This window comes from Thunnus thynnus, chromosome 20 (assembly GCF_963924715.1).
Source record: "Thunnus thynnus chromosome 20, fThuThy2.1, whole genome shotgun sequence".
Classification (NCBI taxonomy): Eukaryota; Metazoa; Chordata; class Actinopteri; order Scombriformes; family Scombridae; genus Thunnus; species Thunnus thynnus.
Genome location: NC_089536.1, coordinates 17351133 through 17369110, shown reverse-complemented (window position 1 = coordinate 17369110; position 17978 = coordinate 17351133). Strand labels below are relative to the sequence as shown.

The following is a 17978-nucleotide window of genomic DNA, read 5'->3' as shown; positions in this document are numbered from 1 at the left end:
CTTTTTAATCAATGCACTTCTGTTTACCTTGTTTACTGTTGTCTTCCTTAAATTTCTCGCCTTAGCTTTTGGTGCCACATCTATACATTTCCCCCTTTTTTTCCTTTTTTTAATTCAAATTTGTAATGTTCTATTTAATTTAATATTTTTAATTTGTTTGCCTCTATGTGTTTTTGTTTAACCACCAAGCGGAACGACCGGCTCAGGGCAATGTTACCAGACGGACTTATTCTCAAGTGACTCCGGTGGTAAGTTTCTGAACAACATGATTTCAGGGAAATACCGAGAAAATAAAACGTATTTGAAAATGCTGGCTCGTATTTCGCTGAGCTTTTATTTTAGAGGAGTGAGGCTTCTTAAATAGTTCAGTCGCCTTTCAGCTAAAAACAAACCTTCATCACTGAAGAACCAGCATGGCCGAGCAGAGGCTGCTGTTTATAGGTACATTATTACTTAAAGCACATTATTACAGGTATTACACAGCAGTGTGTGGTCTTTGATACGCTACATTTCAGGACAAGATGTGGATTTAAGTCGTTTAATTGTTGCAGTTTGTCTGAATTTATTTTCCCAATGTGATTTAATTGCAATGAACTATTCAGTGTTGTGTTAAAATGGTGTCTGTCTTCATTAATGTTAAACATTTTTTGTTATAATAAGGTCAGAGTAAGCTTAAAAGTTTGTGTTTTGTTCTGTATTTATATTTATATGCATGCATGAATGTGTTCATTTTTAAACAGATATTAAACCAAACAGCTCTTCTTCTGTGGAGGGCAGAGCTGAGAAGTCCCTCTGGACTCGAAGCGACAACACCTTCAGATTCAACTTCTTCGCTGGAGACTCACCAGCACTTCAAGAACAATCATCTCCATCAGACGGGATCGAAGCAGCGGCGAGCCGGGTGTCCTTTACCGGACAGGGCTCTGCTTTTGCCTTCAACTTCCAAATTCCTGCTGTTGTCCCTGAAGAAGACATGATGACAACAGAGGCTTCAGATGTCGCACACTGCGACCAAGAGGAGAAACCCTCAGCTCTGAAGGAGGTTAGCTCCCCTCCTGAACCGTCAAAAACAAAGAAGAAGAAGAAATCTGGAAAGAAGAAAGCCTCAGATAGCACTGAGGCACAGCAGGAGCCAAGTTCAGCTGAAGCGAGTCAAAGAGGCGAAGACGCAGAGCTGGTCAGTGTGAAATGTTTTCCTTTAAAAGTAATCATGGTCATCAGTTTGATCAGTTGATTTGATGAAATGTGACTACTGTGTCTTTCAGAGTGCCGAAGAGCAGCTAAAAAGACAGCTGGACTGGTGCATCGAGCAGCTGGAACTGGGAATGAGGTCCTCGAAGGGAACCACGAAGCAGAGTTAGTGTGATGTTTACCTTACACACACAGCATAAGACTTGTTTATATGTGGCACTAAAATGATTCTGGGGTGATCTGATCAGGAGGAAAAAATTACTTGCTGTCTCTTCTTCACAATTTCCTATGTGTAAAAGGAAACGTGAAAATTAAATGCATTTAATGCAATCAGATGTGGTCTGACTCACAGTGTGATTGGCAAAAGGTTACAGACAGTCTCGTCTTTAGTTTCTTTGTCGTGCTTTTTGATATCAGGTGTAACTGCAAAGGCCCATGATTAAATGTTATTATACAAATAAAATGTATATATGCAGAAAATGTGTAAATGTGGTCTTAACCGGGTGTGGTTAGTAGGTATGTGAAGCCTTTGAATCTGTTTTCCCTGCAGAAGAAGAGGCGTCTCGTGCCCTAAAGACCCTGCGCAGCTCCAAAGCTCCTCTGGCCAAGAAGAGGCAGGTGATGAGAACCATGGGGGGAGATTACAGGAAAAAAATGGAAGAAGAGAAGAGCAAGCAATTCAAACTCATTCAGAGTGGTGAGTAGTTGTTGCAGCGGAGCCATTCAAACATTAAAAATGACTTGTAAAATGTGTCATGAAGTGACTTGATTTCTCCGTTTCCCACAGAACTGGCGTCAGCTCAGGTCAAGGCGGTGCCAGATTCCCCAAAGAAGTCCGTTTTCCACCGGAGAGCCAAAGTCAACACTCAGACTGAAGCCTCAGAGGAGAACCTGCAACAAACTGAAGTCCAGGATACAGAGCAGAAAGCTCAGGAGGAGACGTCAGCTTTTGTCTTCACTGCATCAAAGGAAGAGTTTCGCTTCGATTTTCTCTGATTTGTATCCCGAGGACAAACTTTTTTGCATGCAGTATGTTGAAAAGAAGTGCCACTCGCTGTGTGTGCTGGACATTCTGTGTGTTGGAGGTGATAAACAGCACACAGAAATAGGAACTGTACCAGAGAAAATGGGAAAGAAACCAGTACAATCATTGCTAATATTCAAGAGTCTTTATTGCTTGTACCATATTTCTAAATAAAGCATTTTGTATATTTGTTTGCATTGTTCTTTTTGTAAGAGGGTATGAAATTGTATCATAAAACAGTTATTAATGAAGTGTGGTTTGATATAGTTTCACCAAAGTAAACAAACTATGTTCAGTATATCTTAAAGATATCATCATTGGTACAATCTGAATGTGCAGTTGACAGTCATTTTTCCACATCAGCAGCTTTTAATATGTAACTTTGTGAGTCCACAGGTGAGTTTTTGTCTGCCTCAGACTGTAAGAGAAGGTTTTGTAAATATGTCCCCAATAACAATTCATCATAACAGTGATTCACAACCTGTTTTTTTGGCTTGAGACCCCTTAAAATGAAGGTGGACAGGAGATGTGAACAGTTCAACCAAAGAGTTTTTCTCCTCTTTTATAGCTTCACTTGAAAGATTTATTGAAACAATTTCTCTTCCTTTTTTCTTATTACTTTCTTATCCCTTTGATGACACTGTGTGTGATTACATGTTTTTTGCTCCTGGGTAGTAAGTGTTATTTCCTAATTGCTTGTGCCCAAAAAGTATAGAAAATGGCTATTATTCCCTTCAAACTTTGCTTTTATGACCAGGACAGTGATAGTTAGAAATGCAACAATTTCCAATGGGAAAAAGGGCGAATTTGCACATTTTCATTCACATAATGTCAGAACATAATGTCACAACATATGAATCACTGGATATGATGATGTGAGACTATATTTGGGGGCTGATTCATGAGAGTGATTTACAGTATAATCGTGAATCTCGAAAAACAATTCGCCTCTAAATCTTTTGTTGTCACTTTTGTATAACTCAAGTATAACTATATGTTAACTTTGATTCATATGTTGCTTTTTTCTGACTTTATGTGAATGAAAATGTGTAAATTTGCATGTTTTCCCACTGGAAACAGGAACATTTCAAAATATTGTCCAGGTCACAAAAGCAACGTTTAAAGAGAATAATAGTCATTTTCTATACTTTTTAGAGATAAACAATTGGTAAATAACACTCACTACCTAGGAACAAAAATTGTGTTACATAGTGTTAAACAGTGACCCGGAAAGGGCGGGGCATGGTTCAACACGAACACAGTTGAGTGTGACACCCAAAACAAAAAGTTTTGACCAACCGCTGAGAAAACAAGCTAAAGTTACCTGTTGACTGTAAGTTTTTAACTCCTGACATTTGACTGCAACGTGCAACATTAGGTTGACAATTTGAAGAATTAATTGTATTCATAGTTTTTAGGTAACTTGATACCGCTAAGATAACGTAAAGCTAGCTCAAACAGCTAATCTGGGAGTTACAGCTAGCAAAGAAATACATTAACACTTTCTCTAAAGGAACATCAAGTTAGAAGCTAGTTTTATTTGACATTGTTTATATGTTCACTACAACCTAAACCCCACAAAATGAACCAACTCTTGCTGTGTTGTATTAAGGCGACATGTCTTATAAAAGGTATAACTTTGGTGCTCAGCCATCACTGTTTTCAGGTGAGAGAAGAGACGGAACATGTCCGAGTTGAGTGATGAGGCCAGTGAGTCGGAGCAGCTGGGCGCCAGTCTCTCCATGTGGCTGGGTGACTCTCTGGTGCGACCCGAGGAGCTGGATGTCCCTCTGGACCTGCACACCGCCTGCTCCATCGGCCAGTACGACGTGGTGGCGGAGTGCATCAAAAAGTGGGAGCCTAAAATAAGAATAGATTTATCAAATGTGTTTCTTTCCTCCACAGACGACGCTGAAGTTAGTTTCCGATATTTAGAGTCTGGTTCTCCGTTTTTCACAACGTACAGTTATGAAAACGTGCTTTAACGCTGTTAAAACCCACTTTCAGATTTGTGAAACCTTTATTCTGTTTGTGAGAACTGAAAAAAGGGCGATTTCACTGCCTTCTTCCCCATCCAGACCGCATTAGACCGTGTTGAGACTGTGTAAGTGGTGAAAAAACAGAACCAGCTGCTAAATATCACTATTTATGTCCCTTAACTTTTCCCCTCAACTTCCCTCTTAACCCCAAATTGTAAGATAACTTGAGCATCATCCTCCACAGACTTTATATACATATGATCTTGTTTGTTTACAGAAGGGAGGTGGACCTGAATGGCAAGAATATTGGAGGATGGACCCCGTTAATGTACGCGTCTTACATCGGTCACGACAACATTGCAAATCTCCTGCTTGAGGCTGGTGTGAATGTAAATGCCACCACTGCTAAAGGACTGACCCCCCTGATGCTGGCAGCGAGCTGTGGAAATGAAAGTATTGCATACTTTCTGCTTCAGGTACAAATCAACCCTGAAATATTCTTGCTGTGCTCTGTTGGTGTGTGCAGAACTTCAAGCAGGACGTGTGTTCAAATCAGTTTTATTCCTGAACGAAAATTCACATATTGTTGGAATATCTCACAGCAGCATCATTTTAACAAAAAAAAAAAGACAACATGTTAACTCTGGTGGTGGGATTACTTACAGTATCTCCAATTAGTGTTCACATCACATCACTGATTTTCATACTGCTAAATGAATGAAAGACACATGCTCGGAAGTTGGATCTAAAAACTAGCTGTGTCCTTTTCAAAATCCGCGACAGTGTGATCCTTAAATGTGTGGAGGAGAATTAACAGTGGCATCGTGCAAGCTTGTAGAGTATTTTATGTTTGTATGAGTAGCTTTAGGTCATATCTAGTTAGGATCTAAAACTTGCTTGAATCTGATCGAAGCAGCTGTATTTTGTATCAGCTGAAAACCTTTGACGCTCAAATTTAAGTGTTCAGAAAAAATCTAGATCTAACAAATTTGCAGGCTGAAATTTCAGCATTATAACAGGGATGGTAGGATGATGTTTGTGTTGTCTTCTTGATCAGGTTCTATTTTTTTAACTCTTAGTTGTTTCAGAGTATGGAAGGCTTTTTTATTCTTGCCCCAAAAGCAAGGTGCTGAGCTGGAGCTGAAGGACTCTCGAGGCTGGACCGCTCTGTTCCACTGTACGAGCACAGGTCACCAGCAGATGGTGAAGTTCCTGCTGGATAACAATGCAGATGCCAACGTGAAGTGAGTGTCTTTGTTCATCCTCACACACATACAGCAATACTTTCAGATTCACATATTGAGCTTTTTTATTGCTTTTTCTCTCATCCACAGGGAGCCAGGGTCTGGTTTCACTCCTCTGATGGAGGCTGCTGCTTCTGGACATGAAATCATTGTTCAGTACCTGCTTGATCATGTGAGTAAATGACCATCCACAAACTTTACTGTTCATGTTGTTGAGCTACACCACCGGGAAATGTACACAAAATGACTTGTACACCACTAAGAATGGGTGATGATATTGCAGCACAGACGAAGCTCATTGTCCTGCTGACACAGATTCTTCTGATCCTGATGTCTGTTTTGTTTCATACACTTACAGAAAGTTAAAGTCGATGACCGCAATGCTAAAGGAGAGACTGCACGTGCCCTAGCCATGATGTACGGCTACACCAAGATCGTCAGCCTCATTGACTCACGTTCTCCAAGGTTCAAAGCAGGTAATTGTTTTAACTTCCCTCTTTCTTTAACAATTCTTTCCTTGTCTTTTTTTTTCTTCTCATGTGTATTTTGTGTGTGTGATCCAACTTGTCAGGACCCTTTGAAGACCTGAGCTCCTCCGAGGACTCGGACAGCGCACCACCGAGGATAAGGCCGAGTCGTAACCGAGCTAAAGGCGCTAGCATCCATGATGGGCCCCAGGCCATCGCCAAGTTCCGAGTAGGAGGCCCCGGCAAACTGTGTGGTAGTGTCATATAAGATATCTGGTCTTAGATCTGCCAACCTGTGGCCATACCAGTGTGATTGTTCTAGTTGTTCAGTCAAATTACGCAAAAAGATTCAGCTTCTAAAAAAGGGAATAAAATCAGTTTGTGCATGAAGCAGATTGACTGACACACAAATTATAGAGAATGTCACAGAAAAATCAGGATAGACACTGTATTTGTAGTAAAGCAGAGATATCTATTCTGGTACAGCATTCAACTTCTCAATATCACTCCTCACAGAGCCTCCTGCCGTGCCGCCGGGCTACATGACCTTCCGTGATATCGGAGAACAGAGTGAGGATATCTGCTATCGTGACGTGACCTCACCCATCAACGAGCTGGACGGCCAGAGCAACAGCAGCAGAGGTGAGAGTAGTATCTCTTTGGAAGAAAGGAACCACCAGAAATGCTGCATTTTGTGTGATCAGTGATTAAAGTAAAGTAGGATGGGAGATTGTAGAAATCCTCTGACAGCAGTTGCTCTGGGCGTCTGCCAAAGCAATTAAATATTTGTTGTGATACCGCTGCAGACGACAGTCCGTTCTTTGACAATGACATGCCCACCATGAGGAGCAGCAGTAGCAGCAGTGAAGGCCTGCCTCATGGGATTGCCGTTAATTGGGAAGGCTCTGTGGAGAGTAACGAGGTAAACACACAGAAGTTTCTTTTTTAGAGATAAATGCCACATTTTTTTATTGCAGTAACAGACACATGTCCCTTCCTCTACCAGGACTCTGACCAGAGCAAAAAAAGCAGCTCTCGCAGAGTAAATAAAGGTCATCACTCAAAAGGCAAGAGTCGCCACGGAAGCAACGATGCGGCTCACACCAGTGGCACAGGGAACGGTGGGATGCGGTCACATGTTGTTATTCCTCCGCCCTCCTACTCTGGTCCAAAGGCATGTCTGTGTTTGCACTGTTTTTCAGTGCTCATTTCACAAAATGTGTTTGTGTGTGGGTTTTTCTGAGGATCAGTTTATTCTGGACTTTACTGGGTTCTGGACCAGACCTAAAATCTTTCATTTCTATAGGATCTGTCAGAGTTCTTGGAGCAAATTGGCTTCTCCAAGTATCTGCCCTTACTCGAGGAGCAAGACATTGACCTGCGGATATTTCTCACCCTGACAGAGAATGACCTCAAAGAAATAGGGATCACGTAAGAGACTTCAGACCCTTCTTTCACATTAACCACAGCACATACATTTTGAAAACCTTGCAAATCCATTTTATAGGACATAAAACATTGAGTCTGTTGCTGACTCTCCAGATTGTTTGGACCAAAGCGAAAGATGACCTCAGCTATTGCAAGGTGGCATAGCAGCGCTCGACCTCCCAGCGATGCTCTTGAGCAGGCGTACGCTGACCAGCTGGAGGCTGAGATGCAGGAGATGGCCATCCAGCTACACAAAGTAACTACAAGGCTGATATACTCACCGTAACCTCACATAATTTCTGATTTTCTAGACTCAACTTGAAACCTTTTACACACAGTTGACACTTACCTGTCATTCTCTCTGCCCGTGTAGCGCTGTGAGGAGGTGGAGAGCCTGCAGAGCCAGGTGTCTCAGGAGAAGGAGCTGCGTACTGTGATGGAGGGATGTCTCATGGAGGACAAGATGGCATGGAGGAGGGTCCACACTGAGCTGGTGGAGAACCACCGGCTGGCCCAGGAAATGAACGCCACGCTGACCAATGCCAGAGCCTGCCGCTCTGAACTGCTCTCCTGTCTCCCCGCTGACGGGAACGGTAGCTTTTGTACTGCTGTGGAAGATAAAACAAAAGGTGACACCGGTGTTAATGGTGAGTCAAGGTGTCCTGTGCCGAAGACACATTTTTTTACATTTTGCAGTTAAAAAAAAAAAAAAAAACGTAAAGTAAATGTGACTTTACTTCTCTTTGTAGCTGTGGGGGTCCCGACTCGCTCCAGTGTTGTAGAGCTAATGAAGAAGTTGGATTCCTATCAAGAAGAACTGGGTAAGACTGTTTAATACTCAGTGGTTAAAGTGGTATTGTGTCATCAGTGGAGTCTCCTAACATTTGTGTCTGGTTGTTTCATCACAACAGCAGGGACAATGCAAACTGTACTTCAGAGTCTGAGGCGACTGAGTGCCCCCGAAAAAGTCTCAGATAGCTGGGAAAGGCCTTAACAATTTACAAGGTGAGTAAGACAAGAAACTGATGAGATTCACATAGCAGGTGCTGAAGAGGTGTTCTTCTAACTTCCTGTCTTTGTCTTTTTTTTTAGGGGCTTCTGCTAATGTTGACGGAGGGTGAGTTTACCACCCTGAACAATCTCAATGAAATGGGAGAAGGCCGAAGACAAGGCCAGCCCTGCCGGACCAGAACAGCTCGGGGAGTGAAGCGGCTGACCAGCTGCTCTTCGGGGATTGGCTGATGGACCAGAGCTCGCCAGAGGCAACGGCAGCTGCTGCAGGGAAACGACAAGCAGGCAGGAAGGGTATCTGACCCTCAAATGCTTGTGCTGGTGTGTACTGGACTCCTGTAGCTGCGTTGTGAAAATGCACAGAGAGGAGGAGGAGGAGGAGGAGGAGGGACTGATCGGCGCAGCTCTCTACTGTGGATCAGAGGCTGTAATACTGTGAAGTGTTTCTACAAAACTGTACTCTCTTCTGATATGAAATACGGTTTAAATTATGTTCACACCACAAGATAAAGAGGTACGCTTCTTAACAGTAGTGTAGTAGTCTGCGTAGTTAAAATAAGTTCTGCTGAGCTCTACTTTATGATTTGAATGAAATCTTATTTGTATGCTGTTAATAGGTTTGAAAATGTCCTGCTGAATGCATTTTGAAAAGTTGAGGAATCCAGATAAGAGAAATGTCTGAACCCTGTCAGTTTTTCTTTTACAGCCAGGTCTTCTTTATCCTTTAATTCTGTGGACATTCACACATGTAAATGCAGAGTTATGATTAAAAATAAAGTATTTTAATCTCAGATTATTGGCCACAATTTCAGAGCAAAACTTAAGCATTCCCAGTTGTTATTCCCACCTGAATTAAAACCTTGTTTCCTGATTCGCAATGGTTGATAATGATGAGCAAAACCAACATTTTCTATTTGTTTTAAATCGAAAGATACACAACAGTTCATTTGTCTTAAATTTGAATGTATTTCAGGTCGTTATCAGACATTAAAGCAGCAGATTGTTAAAAAAACAACTTTTTGTTAATTTTGATTTTAACCACAAATAGATGATCACATGACAAAAACAGACAGAAAATGTGTCAATAATTTCAGGATTTCTAAATGCACTATGATTTAGTGTAAAAACATTCATAGCATAATTATATGAAGAGCGATTCCAACATGAGCTCCACTGTTGCATCAACATGAATTAGGACCGCTTTACCGATGGTGGGAAGAACTGTTTCAGTAGTGTTCAAGAAAACTAGATTGAAATATGTCTTAGCCTGTCTTCACATCAAAGAGTTGACCAGAAACCATTTCCAGGACCTTAAATGGGAACCCAGAAATCTGTTAATTTTTTGGAAGTGATATTTGAAGGTTTGAGAAGTAAAAACTTAAATAAAAGTATAAAATTAAAACATGAATCTTGTATAAGAATTAATATCCATTGTTGGAGCTTAAGTGCAGCAGTGGGCAACACTTCGGTTTAGTTTAACATTTATAAATGCTTTATTTTTTACTTGCTCATTGGGCTCTGCATTAGATCACTTGACACGTGTGGAGATTTATGAATGATATTAAGAGTGTGTGTGATTCCTTGACACTCCAGGGATGTTTGATCTAATCATGTGGTTCAGATGAGTCTCACTCTATGGGTTTGGTCAATATTTAATCCTCTAACACCACATGGTAGTAACTGTGCAGACTGAGCCTGGGGTCAGGGATTCCCCTCCCGATTGTTGGGATGTCCTCACGTGGAGTACATCTGAAAATGCTCCATTACGCCCGGAGCCTTGGCTGTAAATCGATGTGATGACAGTCGCTGCTCAGTAACAGCCTTGGCATGATACGGATGTTGGCTGACTTTAGCTATCGCAGCTGATCCAGATAAACCCGCCTCAGGCCTGCAGGTCTTTAAATGGGCACATACTCCGCCCAGCTCATACATCACTGCTCTGTACTTATGATTGACAGGACAACTGCAAGTGTATAAATGACTATATTAATAACTATACTTCTAGGGATGATTACTGCTGTCATTTTATATAAATAAGACATAAGGGATGATGAGGAACAAGTGACAAAGTCTTGATCTTTTCTTTCAGATTAGCATTTTAGTTTGTGTCCTGTTCAATATTGAGGGAATATCACTCATTTGAGCTTTGAAATTTGAAGTTTTTACGACTGTGCCGCTTTGTAGGGTTATAATTTTCTAACTTAACATCCATTCTGAAATCTGAAAGCACCAGTATACAGGATGAATATGTGTCACTAAAACAAAGATGAATTTCAGTGTTGACTGTCCAGGTGCCAGAGGATTATAATCTGTATCATCTGTTGCTGATTTACAAACACATGAGATGCTGAGTGGCATCTGTGCCCAAATAAACACAATCAGTGTTGAAAGTGAGACTGGACTGATGAAACATTTTGCACCTCTCAGTGATAATTTACACATCTCGTGTAAAAGTCTGCCAGTGAAACTGACAACCAGATTGTAAAATTATCCATCCAGTTGCCATCAGGCTGCACAGTACTGATGAAATCCCAACACAGAGCTTGTTCTGTTGAGGTTTATCTGGACAGAACTGGTCTCCAGAGTAGGATGACTGTTGGCTTCTACATTTAGCTGTTGTCTGTCTCACCACAAATATGACAAGCAAATCGCTGTTACTACAAGCAGCACACATGTTGTGTCTAGCTGCTGGTCTAGAGGCTAGACATGTTGGCAGGTTGCCAGTTATGATTTCTGAGCCCATGAGAGTAAAATGTGTTTGGGGAAAATGAACAAGTTGTGTTCTCTCTTCTCACTGAGGTATCCTCGAGCAAGACTTTCTACCAGTACTGCTCCACTGGGACTGCTCAGAAGACGACAGAAGACTGGATGCACCGGGCAGCTGCCAGTTGTGAATATGTGCATGAATGTAAGGCTCAGTGTAAATTCAATTGACCTGGATTCAGTCACGATGCGTTTACTGTGATTAATGAGAAAAGCTGATGTGACTAACAAGGAAGTTTTTTTTTTCTTGACAAAACCGACTTCAGTGCTCTACGACAACTTCAAGTGTCAACTCAACATGTATTGCTTTAATTTTTGTTTCAATAGAGAGTTACAAACCATATAAATTATTTCAACAGTATCTACAGTCCTTGTTATGTACAAACATTAACAAGCCACTTAAGATGAGCAGTTCTTCCTGTACAGCCTTCAGGTTTTCACTGAGGGCTTTAAAAACAATGTAAAATGCAGCAAGTGTGACTTCACAAAAAAATATTGTTATATTCTTTTAATTCAGAACATCCGCTTATATACAAATTCACCAATTCATGATTGTGTTTGCTCTTGAATGGCTGTCCAGGAGAGCACATATAAACCTCTTCCTCTTGAACTAATCCCACATCCGACACACATACATACACACACACACACACACACACACACACACACACACACACACGCACACACACACGCACGCACGCACACGCACGACCATCCTTCTTTCCACTGTGGCAAAAGCCTCCGAGCCCATGCGGAGGGATCAAGACATCTCATTTGTTGTGCGTCTGATCCGGGCCGGTGTGAGGACTGATTCCCGCTCCCACAGAGGACCAGCTGTGTGAACAGTGGTTGTGAAGAGCTCAGGTGTACTCACACAGGTGACCGCAGCCGGCAGGGCAGTGGGCGCTGCTCTTGAGCCAGTTCATAATGTGCTCCAGATGTCCGCCGTGGCTGCAGCCCTGACACCACACAAATAGTCCCTTCACCACGTGGTGGCACACCGCACACACACTGGCACACTGGTGGCACCTAGAGGACGCAGGACGCTTGTCAGTAAGAACTATATAATTATTCAGGGTACAGTACATAGATGTTGTGTTTAGGAAAATATGGGAAACAGACAACACAGGAATGACAATTGAAAAACCAGCTTCTTTAGGAGCGAATTTTAGCATTTTTGCACATTTTACAACAAAAACAGCTTATTTTGACAAAATTAAAAGGACTTAAATAGAAGTAGACAAGTAAAAAAACACTATCCTGCAAGAAAAAGCAACAGGGTTTATGTGAAATGTGGAAAAGTAATCGCACAATCATACTACAATTAATTTAACTATGATACACACAGGGCACTCTTGAATTTAACTGGTTATATAACGTTCCTACCTGTCACAAATCCAGCCCCTGTTGCTCATTGGCCGTTTGCAGTTGCTGCAGTTGATGTGCAGTGTGGTAGACGCCTGATTCAGGCAGGTGATGGCGCTGCATGTACTCAACTTGATGACCTCATTGGACACGTTCCACAGCTCGAATCGCTGCAGCAGGTCTATGTAGGACATGTACCAGTGCTCCTAAAATGGAAACGCAAGTAGTTGAGGGTTTCCTATTTTGTCTGCTTAGTTTTTTAAAAGGGCAATGTCATAGGTGAATTTTAATATTTGGGAGTTTTGATAGTGAACAGGTAAACTATTTGTACTTAAGGCCAACAGTATCCTCAAACCTTAATGGATTTTTTTTTAATCCACATGAATGATAGCCAATGAATCTGTCTGTGCACAATTGCAATTTGAGCATAATATAAATATTTTTTGCCAACTAATAAAAAAAATCTAAAGAAATGGTGTAAATGCAGCTCAAGCTTCTGTATTTCATTGCAGCTGACCTGGGTGAGGTCATCAATCTCTTTACGGATCCGATCCCCCAAGACGATAAGCACAGATACGGCCATCTGCACGTCGCCCTGCTCGGCGTAGTAGCTCAGCATCTCCCGCACGATGGGGCAAAAGAAGCTGGCGGGAAGATGAGGGCTGAACAGCGGCTGGGAAATGGAGATGAGAGAGAAGGACTCGATAGGCGTGAGGCAGGTGACTTCTGCCTCATTGCCGCTGACGTGTGGGGAGTCGGCCTTGTCTTGCTGAAGGTGCTCGGGAGCGGACGGGTTATCCATGATCTCATGGCGCAGCTGGAAGGCCTCCTGGGGCAGCGTGTACTCCTGCTCTTCTGTCATGACAAAAGGAGCCAAGATAATATTAGACAAAAGAGCGCTGAGCATGGAGACAGTTATAAATAGCAGCTACTGATGTAAGCAACTCTTTTGTTTCATCAGATACGGGAGTGTGACTGACCTGTTTGGTTGTCGTGTTCCATAGAATAAAGGTCGTCGTCATCTAACTCAGCATCGCCGAACATATACTCAGCCTGTCCCTCACTGCCCTCTGTCTCCTCGTTTTCTGTAGGGAAATCGAATTTTTATAGGTTTTTTATACCAGTCATGAATATTAGACAAACAAAAACACGAAATCAAGATCTCATCAGCATCCAGATTGGCCTCTAAGAGTCTAAAGATGACACTCACCTTCATTATTATTGCTGATGTGCGAGTTTCCAGGCTCCAGGTGGATGTTGTCCTGCCTGCTCTCACCTTTACTGCGCTCCAGTCTGCTCTCTGTACCCATCCCTGAGCCCATTTCCTTCATACTGAAACTGAACACGTAAAGCACATCAACGTTTGTCTGTAAATGACTGGTATTACTGTTTTGTAATGGTGCCATAAAAAAAAAAGGCTCATTTACCTGTTCATTAGAGGCAAAGTACCCAGTTTACTGAGGTTGTGGTTAGGACCGGGTGTTGTGAGGTTTGCTGGGTCAGAGAACATGATTCTCAGCATGGTCCATGTTGTAGAAACCTTTGTATCAAAGAAGAAAAGGTCTGGTTATTCAAAGCACTAGATTTAAAATTACAAATTTTGTTACTTTTTATTAGTTATTATCAAATTTATATTGACACTTTGGCTTGTTTTGTCTTTTTTATTATGTTTTACTATTTATTATGTTGAAAACTGCTGGTAATGTACGTGCGCCATCACAGCAGTCATTTTAGGGTGTTTCTCAGTAATACACTCATCGCTCACTCACATCAGTACTAAATCTGTCAAAGTTTCAAATGGCAACATCAAAACTTAGCTTGATTATTTCAAATAGAAGCACTAAGCACAGGTTTGTTTGTGCATCGTTATGTCTGACCTGAGGTCTTTTGAGCTCACGTGCCACCTTGGCATTGTGATCACACAGCTCAGCAAACGGCTTCCCGCTGAGGAGGTAGAGTTGTGCTGTCTTGACAAACCAGTCCATGCGGTTACTGTCCAAGTCTGTCTCAAAGACACTAAGAGCGCTGGACACGTGGGCAAACTGTTCTGTTGGGTCAGGCTTCTTGAAGAAAAAGATGGGGTAGCGGCGGTCACCTGCAGGATAGGGTTTTCTGTTAGCGTCGCTGCTGATCAGACTCTCTTTGGCTGCAAAGGCCAGGTCGCCGAACAGTCCGAAGCACAAACCCTCAGGGTTGGCCTTGTCCACGGGACGAGTGGCGTCCTTGAACATATGCTGGTAGAGCGTACTGTCCTTGGAGCCAGAGAGCAGAAAATGAGGGTCGTGCTGGTGGCGCCACACAATACCAGTGGTCACGTCTTTGTGTTCCTCAAAGGTCGCGAAGGGAATGAAAGGTCTGCGGACGTCCCACACATAGATGTTGTGATCCACCATCATGGAGCAGGTGGCCAAATGAAACTTCCTCTCTGGACGCCACTTTACTCGTGCAACTGAGGCAATGGTCTGGACACAGTAGATCTCCTTGGCTCGGTTTGTGGTCATGTCCCACACTTTCACCATCTTATCTCGGCCTCCTGTAGCCAGCCATCCCCTACATGGGAAAATGTGGCAAATGTAATAGAATACAATACAGATGTGGAATGCTTAACTGCTTAAACACAAAACTGACCGTACAACTTGGTAAACATAATTCACACTTGCAAGTAACATACAGTATGAACCTTTCAAGGGGAAAACTTCACATTTCTTAGTTGGTTTGAGTCACAAAGTTATTTCTTTTACCTGTCATCAGGGTGCCAATCACAGCAGAATACAGGGCCAGTGTGGGCAGTGAACATCCGCTCATAGCGGTCCGGCCGTCTGATGTCCCACAGCTGGACGTTGCCATTCTCAAAAGATGCAGCAAATGTGAAATAATCCTTCATGCTGAACTGAACGTCTCTTACACTCTCTGACTGACCTAGAGGAAAGGAAACAAAAATAAACAGAGATATTAAGTGATAAGAACCATAGATGTTTTCTTTTCCTAATTTCTAAAGGTGGAACATTACTTCTGAACACAATGCAAATATATAAAGCGAAAGTATGCATTCAAGTATTTCAGTAATCTACACTGTATATACACATTAAGTTCATATCATGCAAAACACTCAGAAGTTGTATTACACTTGTGAAAAATTCATATTTAAAACTGAATTCTTAGCACATAATATTCAACCTGAGAAAGTGCTGACAGACTCCTTCTTGCGCAGGTCAAAGCACTTCATGAAGCCATCCTGCGAGCCACTTAGCAGCATGTAAACCTCTGTGGGGTGGAAGCACACCTTGTTGACGGTGCGTTTGTGCTCAGTAAACAGCTGGTCCTGCTTGTTACGAGAGGGTTTCCCCAGGTTCCAGGTGACCACAGCCCCGTTGGTAGCAGCAGTGGCCAGCAGGTTCTCCTCCATCTGGTGCCACATGACATCTGCGCAGCTGAAGTTGAGAGAGGGTTTGCGGCCAACACGGAGATTCAGCTTCTCCAAAAACTGCTCCTCCTCCAATGCATAGATCTTGAAGATGTTGCGGCCGGCCACCACCACCTGCGTGGCGTCACGGCACACGCTGATGGCATTGGCAGGAGCATCCAAGTGGCAGAACATAGTTCGGCCACTGATGGAACTGCTGCCAAGAGCTGTGGTGACCCGTGACATCTTCTCCATGTTCCTAGAGCAGACAAAAGTGTTTTTTTTTCTTGAGTTCAGGGGCAATAATAGTGACTAGATGCATCAAGTGAACATTTGTTTTTGCAAAACTGCTGTGAAAAGGCATCTGACCAAAATGCTGTCCAAAAATCCACCAGAAGGTGGCACTGGAGCAAAGTAAAATGTTAGATTTATGCAGTACTAGGTGTAAGGAGCAGGAGGGGTGCCAGTGTGCAACAAACAAATCAATGCAATTATATCTATTTGAACATTTTAGCCGATGGAATGGCTGCAGTACTTACTTGGCGAAGAACTGCTGACCTCGTCAATGTCCGCAGCAGCACAGAGTCCTCTTCATGTGCTCCCATGAGAGCCAACTTTCTAGTGAGAGATCGGCATGTCAGCAACACACAGCGTGATACTTTCTGGGTTGATAGTTAGCACAAATACTTTAAGATCCCCTCCAGACATGTTTAAGATATATATATATATATATAAAAAACTCTACTTTTAATAATAATTTGTGTCTACTATGGTTTTTCTGTAAAAAAAAAAAAAAAAAGTTCAATTATCTATCTAATCCTTCTCCCTCATTAAAAAAACCAGGATCTATGAATATGCAAATACTTTTCATTTCAAAAGTTGAACTAATGGACACAAGATGTCTCCTACTTCACTGTAAAGTCCTTTTTCAGTGTTTGTGCACTGGAGGCTTCAGGTTTCCACATCACACTTGTGTAAGTTGAATACTGAACCAGGACTGGCTTCAAAACTAGTTGTGATGTCACAAATCATGCTTGTAGACCCACTCCTTAAAATTGGGTTTTCAATGAACACAGAGAAACTGTCCACTTTCAGCAGACGTCTGTGAAAAGAGCCTTGTGGTGTCAAACTCTGCACATACATCATTCTGCACAGTGAAGCTCAAACATCCAACTGTTGGAACAAGAAGATAAACACACTTTTGAGTGGAGGGGGCCTTTAAATATCTTTACAAACAAAATGAAAAATCCCCTGTTATGCTACCTTTGCCGCGGAAGACATGAACATAAATAAAATATTGACTAATGTAGAATTATGGCGCATTCACTTGAAACTGAAACTTTCACATAGTTGATTTTATCAACTGAGGAGCTTGTTTTTACAATAAATAAATGTAAACATGGAAGAGGATACCAAATTATTCTTGGTGACTTCCTTAAAATTATAATAAATTAATATTTTTGGCTGCACAAAAGGGCTGATAGCATCTTATCCTTCATGGTGTTTTATTCAAATCATTATTTTATACCGTTCATTGAAAATACTGCCAGGTGTTCACTGTATTTGTTTACCTGTCTACCCAACTGACATGGGTTCGTTTGTTTTAATCACCGCCCAGCTCGATGCGGGAACTAACTCACCCATGTAACGTGTGTAACCTAATGGTGAGATGCTCACTTTAACACCTCCACCTCCACCGTGTTACACCCTTGATTTCGTGCTTTGGTGGTGGTTATCTGTACTCAAAAATAGTGTAAATATACAGCGGCGTAGCTATCTGTCCGCCCCTCCGCGGTGATTTGGCTGGAAACAGCTAAACTCGTCCAGTGTACTATAAACATGACAGGAATGTGATGCTAATGCTAGCTGGCTAACCTAAACAACGAACACTTTTGCGACGAAGAAAACGCGCACGCCACTTGCTAAGTTTTACAGTTATATCACACAGTTACAAAAATAGAAAAACCTGTATCCTAGTAGGTAAAAGGTATATTTACAAAGTAAATAAGAGAGAATTGCGGTGGGGCTAACCTTCTGAAACTGTTGCTCACTGCTAGCGGCACCGGAAGTAGTATTTCGTATAATCTCGCGGGAATTCCGTCT

At 42.1% G+C, this 17978-nt stretch overlaps 3 protein-coding genes across 5 annotated transcripts; 2 read left to right on the top strand and 1 right to left on the bottom strand.

The window, feature by feature from the left end:
- The first annotated feature begins 254 nt into the window (after positions 1-254).
- c20h8orf33 (chromosome 20 C8orf33 homolog) lies at positions 255-2405 on the top strand. Its single transcript, XM_067577378.1, has 5 exons — positions 255-441; positions 741-1177; positions 1266-1356; positions 1742-1888; positions 1979-2405. Exons 1-5 carry the CDS (start codon positions 414-416, stop codon positions 2185-2187), a joined length of 912 nt encoding a protein of 303 aa, XP_067433479.1. The 5' UTR covers positions 255-413; the 3' UTR covers positions 2188-2405.
- Positions 2406-3436: 1031 nt separating this feature from the next.
- Positions 3437-10688, top strand: anks3 (ankyrin repeat and sterile alpha motif domain containing 3). 2 transcript variants are annotated; one of them, XM_067577365.1, is made up of 16 exons: positions 3437-3548; positions 3866-4067; positions 4472-4670; positions 5317-5438; positions 5529-5610; positions 5797-5914; positions 6010-6159; positions 6422-6547; positions 6712-6827; positions 6912-7079; positions 7212-7336; positions 7448-7589; positions 7707-7980; positions 8083-8154; positions 8245-8338; positions 8426-10688. In XM_067577365.1, exons 2-15 carry the CDS (start codon positions 3901-3903, stop codon positions 8325-8327), a joined length of 1944 nt encoding a protein of 647 aa, XP_067433466.1. In that variant the 5' UTR covers positions 3437-3548; positions 3866-3900; the 3' UTR covers positions 8328-8338; positions 8426-10688. The 2 variants fall into 2 exon arrangements, with proteins under 2 accessions (XP_067433466.1, XP_067433467.1); XM_067577366.1 differs by having other exon boundaries at positions 3455-3548; positions 3882-4067.
- Positions 10689-11387: 699 nt separating this feature from the next.
- On the bottom strand, positions 11388-17975 carry wdr24 (WD repeat domain 24). 2 transcript variants are annotated; one of them, XM_067577364.1, is made up of 12 exons: positions 17907-17947; positions 16785-17048; positions 16415-16493; positions 15650-16134; positions 15214-15391; positions 14350-15022; positions 13900-14012; positions 13683-13810; positions 13453-13557; positions 12990-13327; positions 12494-12678; positions 11388-12136 (listed from the first exon to the last, which is right to left on the bottom strand). In XM_067577364.1, exons 4-12 carry the CDS (start codon positions 16128-16130, stop codon positions 11968-11970), a joined length of 2370 nt encoding a protein of 789 aa, XP_067433465.1. In that variant the 5' UTR covers positions 16131-16134; positions 16415-16493; positions 16785-17048; positions 17907-17947; the 3' UTR covers positions 11388-11967. The 2 variants fall into 2 exon arrangements, with proteins under 2 accessions (XP_067433465.1, XP_067433464.1); XM_067577363.1 differs by lacking the exon at positions 16785-17048 and having other exon boundaries at positions 17907-17975.
- Positions 17976-17978: the final 3 nt, after the last annotated feature.

Excerpts from the sequence above, each read along its gene's own strand:
- c20h8orf33 (XM_067577378.1), top strand. The coding sequence starts at position 414 with ATGGCCGAGCAGAGGCTGCTGTTTATAG. Across the intron at positions 442-740 it reads GCAGAGGCTGCTGTTTATAG|ATATTAAACCAAACAGCTCT; the intron begins GTACATTATTAC and ends ATTTTTAAACAG. Across the intron at positions 1,889-1,978 it reads ATTCAAACTCATTCAGAGTG|AACTGGCGTCAGCTCAGGTC; the intron begins GTGAGTAGTTGT and ends CGTTTCCCACAG.
- anks3 (XM_067577365.1), top strand. The coding sequence starts at position 3,901 with ATGTCCGAGTTGAGTGATGAGGCCAGTGAGTCGGAGCAGCTGGGCGCC. Across the intron at positions 5,439-5,528 it reads AATGCAGATGCCAACGTGAA|GGAGCCAGGGTCTGGTTTCA; the intron begins GTGAGTGTCTTT and ends TCTCATCCACAG. Across the intron at positions 6,160-6,421 it reads AGGCCCCGGCAAACTGTGTG|AGCCTCCTGCCGTGCCGCCG; the intron begins GTAGTGTCATAT and ends CACTCCTCACAG.
- wdr24 (XM_067577363.1), bottom strand. The coding sequence starts at position 16,130 with ATGGAGAAGATGTCACGGGTCACCACAGCTCTTGGCAGCAGTTCCATC. Across the intron at positions 15,392-15,649 it reads GTCTGTCAGCACTTTCTCAG|GTCAGTCAGAGAGTGTAAGA; the intron begins GTTGAATATTAT and ends CCTTTCCTCTAG. Across the intron at positions 14,013-14,349 it reads GTGAGCTCAAAAGACCTCAG|GTTTCTACAACATGGACCAT; the intron begins GTCAGACATAAC and ends TTTGATACAAAG.